Below are 8,019 nucleotides of genomic sequence, written 5' to 3' on the forward strand. Positions count from 1 at the left end.
TTTTGAGAGAAAGAGAGAGAGCATGCATGCAAGCAGGGGATGGGGAGAAGCAGAGAGAATTTTTATTTTTTTATTTTATTTTATTTTATTTAAAAAAATTTTTTTAATGTTTATTTATTTTTGAGACAGAGAGAGACAGAGCATGAATGGGGGGAGGGTCAGAGAGAGAGGGAGACACAGAATCGAAAGCAGGCTCCAGGCTCTGGGCTGTCAGCACAGAGCCCGACGCGGGGCTCGAACTCGTGAACCACGAGATCATGACCTGAGCCGAAGTCGGACACTTAACCGACTGAGCCACTCAGGCGCCCCGCAGAGAGAATTTTTAGCAGGTTCCATGCTCATCATGGAACCCAACAAAGGGCTTGGTCTCACCACTGTGAGATCACAACCTGAGCTGAAATCAAGTCAGACGCTTAACTGACTGAGCCACTTAGGTGCCCAAAAAAGAATGAAATCGTATAGAAACTCTTCCAGAGAACACAACATTAACTTGTTGTGTGAGGCCAATATAACTTTTACTCAAAATCAGACAGGGTCATTTCTAGAAAAGAAAATTACAAGCCAATATCACTCTCATGAACATAGTTTTTAAAAAATCCTCTAAAATGCATTAGCAAAATGAATTCAGCAATGTATAAAAAGAATAAAGACATCAGGACCAACCTGGATTTACTCCAGAAATTAAAACACCAATGTATTTCACCACAAAAACAGAATAAAGGAGAAAAACTACATAGTCATCTCAAGAAATACAGAAAAGTACTTGATAAAATTCAACAACTGTTCATAATGAAGAGAAAAAAACAACTCTTAACAAACCAAGAATAGAATTCAATGTATTTAATCTGGTAAAGGGATCTACAGACAAACATGGGCATTGCCGAACATGGCACATATCGTATTCAACGTGAAAATGTTGAAAGCTGTCATTTTTAAAAATTTATTTATTTAGTCTTTTAATTTTTTTTAATGTTTACTTATTTTTGAAAGAGAAAGAGCAAGTGTGGGGGACCGCCAGAGAGAGAGGGGGACAAAGGATTCAAAGCAGGTTCTGTGCAGACAACAGGGAGCCTGATGCAGGCAGGGCTCGAACTCACAAACCGTGAGATCATGACCTGAGCCGAAGTCGGATGCTTAACTGACTGAGCCACCTAGGCACCTCTGAAAGCTGTCATTTTGGGATAGGGAATGAGTCAGGGATGCCTACTGTCACCACTTCTACTGGGCACTTACACTGTGATCCTAGTCAGTACAGTAAGGTAAGAAAAGAAACAAAAGGTGTAAGGACTGGAAAGAAAGAAAATGGTCACTTCTCAAATGATATAAGAGTGTACACAAAAATCCAAAAGAATCTACAAGTAATTTGAATTAATGAGTTTAGTAAGGGTCCTTAATAGAAGAGAAATATATAAAAATCAACTGCATTTCCGTATACCAGAAACACAAAAAAATTTTAAAGGTTTCATTTATCACAGAATTTTTAAAATCACAGAAAACTACCGATTTTTAAGAGAAATTAGAGATCTAAATAAATATTCCTAGGTTATAAAACTCAATATTCTAAGAAGTTAATTCCCCACAGATTGATCTACTGATGCCAATACAATCTCAATCAAAATATCAAGAATTTTTTTTGTAGAACCTGAAAAGCAGGTTTTAAAATGTATAAGGAAATGCAAAGGACTGAGATGAAGACATTCTGGAAAAAGAACAAGATAGCAAGTATCACTGTCCTAGGTATCAGGAGTCATGATAAAACAACAGTAACTAAGATAGTTTGTGATCACTGGTGCAAGAATAGGAAAACAGACTATTAGAGAGCCCATAAACAGATCTATTCATACAGATAATATGTTCTGAGGTAAAGAGGCATTGCTGAGCAGTGAGGAAAGGTTTATCTTTTCAATTTATGGTACTAGGTAGGACAAGTGGATATCCATATGAGGGAAAAATAAAACTTGACCCTACCTCGCAGCCCCACCCCCACACACAATGAATTTCAGGTGAATCATAAATCTAAATGTGCGAGATTAATGCCATAAAACTCCAAGAAAATAATACAGGAAATATCTTTATGCATAGGAATAGGATAAGACTTCTTAAACTGTACCATACAGATCTTCTGATCATCAAAAGATAATATTAAAAAGAATGTAAAGGCGGGGTGCTTGGCTGGCTCGGTTGGTAGAGCATGCAACTCTTGATCATGGGGTGATGAGTTCGAGCCCCATGCTGGGTGTGGAGATTACTTAAAAATACATTCTTAAGGGGTGCCTAGGTGGCTCAGTTGGTTGAGCTCCCGGCTTCAGCTCAGGTCACGATCTCACGGTTTGTGAGTTCGAGCCCCGCAGTAGGCTTCCTGCAGTCAGCACAGAGTCCACTTCAGATCCTCTGTCCCCCTCTCTCTCTACCCCTCCCCCGCTCACACTCTCTCTCACAAATAAAAATTAAAAAAAAAATTTTTTTTAAATACAATCTTAAAAAAATAATAATGTAAAGGCAATTTACAGAATGGGAGAAAACATTCAAGGTATACATTTAACTCACAAAGGATTCATACCCAGAATATAAAAAGAACTCCTATAATAGATCAGTAAGAAAAAGACAAATCAAAGAAAAAGGGGCAAGAGACTTGCCACTTAGAGATATCTAAATGATCAATAAAATGTAAAAAGATGCTCAATCAAAAAATAAAATAAATTAAATAAATTAAAACTTTATAGTACAGCAAAGGAAATTATCAACAAAACTAAACGGCAACCTACTGAATGGGAAAAGATATTTGCAAATGACATATCTGATAAAGGGTTAGATTCCAAAATACATCAAGAACTTACAAACTCAGCACCCAAAACACAAATAATCCAATTTAAAAATGGGCAGAAGATACGAATAGACATTTTTTACACATAGCCAACAGACACATGAAAAGATGATCAATGTCACTCATCATTAGGGGAATGCAAACCAAAACTACAATGAGATACCATCTCACACCCATCAGAATGCTAAAATCAACAACACAAGAGACAACAGGCACGGTGGCTTGTGGAGAAAGGGGATGTGGAGAAAGGGGAACCCTCTTGCACTGTGGATGGGAATGCAAACCAATGCAGCCACTCTGGAAAACAGTATGGAGGTCCTCAAAAAAGTTAAAAATAGAACTACCCTATAATCCAGCAACTGCAGTACACAAAGAATACAAAAATACTAATTCAAAGGGATACATGCACCCCAATGTTTATAGCAGCATTATCTACAATAACCAAATTATGGAATCAGCCCAAGTGCCCATCAACTGATGAATGGAAAAAGAAGACGTGGGGGTGCCTGGGTGGCACAGTCAGGTAAGTGTCAGACTCTTGATTTTGGCTCAGGTCATGATCTTACAGCTTGTGGGATGGAGCCCCATGTCAGGCTCTGGGCTAACAGCACAGAGCCTGCTTGCCATTCTCTCTCTCCATCTCTCTCCTGCTCCTCCCTGACTTGTGCATGCATGCACTCTCTCTAAAAATAAAGAGACATTAAAAAATGGCTTAGTAAAAAAAGTAAATAATCTGACAGTCCCAAATAAATAAAAATAAAAATATGGCAGTACCAAAAAATAAACAAAAATTAAAAATAAAAATCTGACAGTACCAACTGTTGACAAGATACAGACAAAGACAGGCTTGGTGGGAGGTTAAATCAGTATAACCACTTCTGAAAACAGCCGAACAATGGCTACACTCATACAATACTGACCGGAGGGTATATTAGTTAAAACCTCCTTGGCAAACAGTTTGGTATTATCCATGTAAGTTAAACATACACACAATTCTAAGATGTAGGACTCCACTCCTAGATACATATGCCCAATAATATTGTGTCCATAAATTTACTGCAACATTATTTGTAAGAGCTCCAAACCACAAACTCAAATGCCCATCAATATTAGAATGGATGAAGTGAATCATGATATATTTATACAAGGGATTACTATATGGCAAAGAGTCACAGTCACACATACCATAGATAAATCTCACAATGTTGAGCAAAAGAAGTCAGACACAAAAGAATACATACTCTACAGTTTCACATATATTAAATTTAAAAAGCAGGCAAATCCAAATTACAGTGCTTAGGGATGCATGCATGAGTAGTAAAAGTATAAAGAAAAACAAGAATGTAAATACTATAAAATCAGGATAATGATAACTGTTGGGGGACAATGATTATAAGCGGAGCTTCTGGGGTACTAGCAATCTTCTATTTCCTGACCTAGTTTCTAGTTACACAGCTGTTCTCTTTAGATAAATCATTTAGCTATTTTCGGTTCAGGCACTTTTCTTGATGTGTTTTATTTTACAATAAAAAGGTTAAAAAAAAAGACTTCAGGGGCAAGTAAAACAGATTAGACAAAACTAAATAAAGAAAAAGGGGACTGGGGCGCCTGGGTGGCGCAGTCGGTTAAGCGTCCGACTTCAGCCAGGTCACGATCTCGCGGTCCGTGAGTTCGAGCCCCGCGTCGGGCTCTGGGCTGATGGCTCAGAGCCTGGAGCCTGTTTCCGATTCTGTGTTTCCCTCTCTCTCTGCCCCTCCCCCGTTCATGCTCTGTCTCTCTCTGTCCCAAAAATAAATTAAAAACGTTGAAAAAAAAAATTAAAAAAAAAAAAAAAAAAGAAAAAGGGGACTGTAAAAGGGACCTAAAGAAACCGCGCAGAATGAATCCATAGAGACTACAATATGTTAAATATAAAAGAGATTACCAGATATGTAGGATAACATAAAAAGTTGAGAATAGAGCTGATCAAATTACAGCAAGAAAGAAGGAAGAGGAGGGAGAAGATGAGAAAGAAAAGGGGGGGGGGTGGAGGTGGAGAGAAGAACAAACAGGGTAAAGACAATCTGCAAAGAGAATTCAAAAATTGATAAAAGAGGGGCACCTGGGTGGCTCAGGCGGTTGAGTGTCCGACTCTCAATTTCAGAGGTGAATCTCACCGTTCGTGGGTTCGAACCCCGTGTCGGGCTACACACTGATGGCATGGAGCCTGCTTGGGATCCTCTCTCCCTCTCCTTCTGCCCCTTCCCCACTCACACACATATTCTCTGTCTTTCTCAAAAATAAATAAATAAGCTTTAAAAAAAAGAAATAAAATGCAATGACTTCTTTAAAAAATACTACTAATAATAAATAAAAATTGATAGAAGATATCAATCCTCATTTCTATCTATCTCTCAGAATCCCATGTTGGTAATACAGAAAGAACACTTAGCCTCATCATACTGAATCTTCAGGACCACAAACTCAAAGTGTAGATCTTAAAAGGAGCTACAGAAAGTTAGATTACCCACAAAGAATCAACACTTAGACTGATAGTCATTTTAAACAGCAACAACAGAAGCCAGAAGACAATGGAATACTGTCTTGAAAATGATGATAAATTGCCATGCTAGAATTTTGTATCCAGTAAAATACCTTTCTTTCAAGCTTAAGAGCAAACTAAAGACACTTTCAAAACAAGAACAATGACAACTAGTTTAATGAGCTTTGAAGACATAAACTTCTAAGAATGACCTTAAAGAAAATGATCCTAAGGAAAAAATGAGCAAAGAAAAAGGTAAACATTTTGGTAAATCCAAACAAATACTCACTGTATTAGACAAGAACAAAAATGTCAACTATACAAGCACACAAAAGTGAATAAAAGAGAAAGGGAGGGGCACCTGAGTGGCTCAGTCGGTTAAGCATCCGACTTCGGCTCACATCATGATCTCACAGTTGGTGAGTTTGAGTCCCGCATCGGGCTCTGTGCTGATGGCTCAGAGCCTGGAGCCTGCTTCCGATTCTGTGTCTCCCTCTCTCTCTGCCCCTCCCCCACTCATGCTCTGTTTCCCTCTCTGTCAAAAATAAATAAACATTTAAAACAAAAATTTTTTTAGAAAGAGAAAGGGAAATGGAAGAATGGCGACACCAAGGAAGAATCATTTTCTTCATAAAGCTTTTCTGTGGCAGCAAACAGGGAAATGCAATCACACCTGAAGATGTGGCATCCAGCATGAATTCAATACTTATCCAAAGCCAAAATGAAGTGGGTTTGGGGTTATTTGCCACTTTAACTTATCCACATCTCTGCTACAGTAATTAAACATTATTAAATCAACCGCTGTTACTAACCACTCACTTCAGACTACCCTGCGGCTGCAGTTATACTTCATTTAGTTAGAAAATCAAGGCGCTTGGCAAAAGTGAATGTTCCTAATCTACTACAGCTCACTGTTTAGTGATGTTTTCTTCTATTATTGTTGGACTATTTCTAAAATGATAGAATTTCGTACACAGAATCGACCAGAGGTGTCCAATGCTGTCCTGATGACCCATGCTCACTGGCAGAAACAACTATTGTTGCTGATACGATGAAATCCCTTGAGCAGGCGTAAGGTCTTGGGTGACTACTACACCCTTCTGGACGCTGTCAAGTGTTCTCGTTCGTGGTCATCCCTGGCATCTGGCTGACCTCTTACCAAATCTGGGACCCGATTTGGTGGCAGCTATTCTGCTTAGGGCCTCTTCTGATTACACTTCCTGGCCGTAGGCCATATTCTACACATCCAAAAGACATATGTCGGGTAAGACATACATCAACAAGGAATGATAACTATGATTTATTTATAATTATGTAATATCTTCTGTTTCAAGGAGATTAAAGTTCACTCCGTGAATCAGAATGACAGAGGAACAGACGCACCCTGTGAGCCTCATCACAACTATGTAACGACTCTCCCCAAAGAAGACCTATTAGAAAAACGAACCAGATGGTTAGGAAAGCCCTGGGCTCAAACGGCGATTACCTTTTTATGCCTCCCATCTCCTATCTGTAAAGTGAAGGTAACAACAGAACCTTCCCACACGGGATTTACTGTGGAAATTAAATGAGATGCTGCAAACAAACAGCAAAGTACCTGGCTGAGAGCAAACAGTATTTCAGATTTTAATGTTATCTCTTTAAATGCTACTTTGTGTAATAATTCCCATTTAAATAGACTTCCTTAACTAACTTCTCCATGGCATCCTTATGAAAATACTATTTAAAATATTAATAGTAGCTAATATTTAATGAGTACTTGCTATATGTGAAAATCATGCTGAACCCTTTATAGGGCTTATCTATTTGACTCCTTTGAAAAGCCCTGGGAGGGAGCTACCATTACAGCCCTATGACAAACAAGTTCATGAGCCTCTGAGAAGGTAAGTAGCTTGTCTGAGTTCACAGAATAAGCGGTCAAAATGGGACTCGGACAGATCTGTCTCACTCCAGAACCCATGATTTTAAGCACTCTCCTCTCCTGACGAGAGAAGCAGCTTCTCCGTCTGCTAAATTCTATTTATGAGCTAGTTGAGAACAAGCTAATTCTCCTTTAGTCTTATCCTCTACTTGACTATTCAAGGTCCCTAGTTAGAAAAGCAGAAAAGATTTACATGGTTTATTTTTGCTTTTTAACTTACCCACTCACAGTCAATTCCAAGTACTGGGAGATCTTCTAACTCACTCCTAAGCAATGGCTCGATGTGGTCCCACTCTGCCTCGTGAGACACAGTCACCACCTTTGCTTCGAGAATCTTCTCCTCCCATGAGGCTCTGGGGGCACCGCAGTGCAGCTGGTCGTCTGCTGGAGGGGGCTGCTCCCTCCTGCCTGGGGCTTGCTGCTGCCTCCGCCGTTGCCAGGGGTCAAGGCTCGCTTTGCTCCTCCGGCACCGGATGCCCTTCCACAGGACAAACCCCCCGACAGCCACACCGACAAGGGTGGTCACTGTCAAAGCCGTTAAGTATTTAGACATCTTCAACTTTTTTGCGGCTTAGGAAAGCATATCAGTAATCCCACAATCTGCAAAACAAATGGCAACAATATATTTATATACAGAATTTGAACCTATATGGAAACATGTTTTCCCCTAAAAAGTGCTCCACTTATAATCCATGTGTCCACAAACTAAACAACAACAACAACAACAAAAAAAAAAAAAAAAAAAAAAAAAAA

At 39.2% G+C, this 8,019-nt stretch overlaps 1 protein-coding gene across 4 annotated transcripts in view; it reads right to left on the bottom strand.

The window, feature by feature from the left end:
* EXD2 (exonuclease 3'-5' domain containing 2) overlaps nt 1-8,019 on the bottom strand; it is a 96,455-nt gene that overhangs the window by 39,193 nt on the left and 49,243 nt on the right. For all 4 annotated transcript variants that reach the window (XM_049612597.1, XM_049612596.1, XM_049612594.1 and 1 more), the window contains exon 2: nt 7,487-7,866. In XM_049612597.1, coding sequence (XP_049468554.1) covers nt 7,487-7,819 — 333 coding nt within the window. In that variant the 5' untranslated portion in view covers nt 7,820-7,866. The remainder of the gene's footprint in view (nt 1-7,486; nt 7,867-8,019) is intronic.

The sequence above is a fragment of the Panthera uncia genome, assembly GCF_023721935.1.
Source record: "Panthera uncia isolate 11264 chromosome B3 unlocalized genomic scaffold, Puncia_PCG_1.0 HiC_scaffold_1, whole genome shotgun sequence".
Classification (NCBI taxonomy): Eukaryota; Metazoa; Chordata; class Mammalia; order Carnivora; family Felidae; genus Panthera; species Panthera uncia.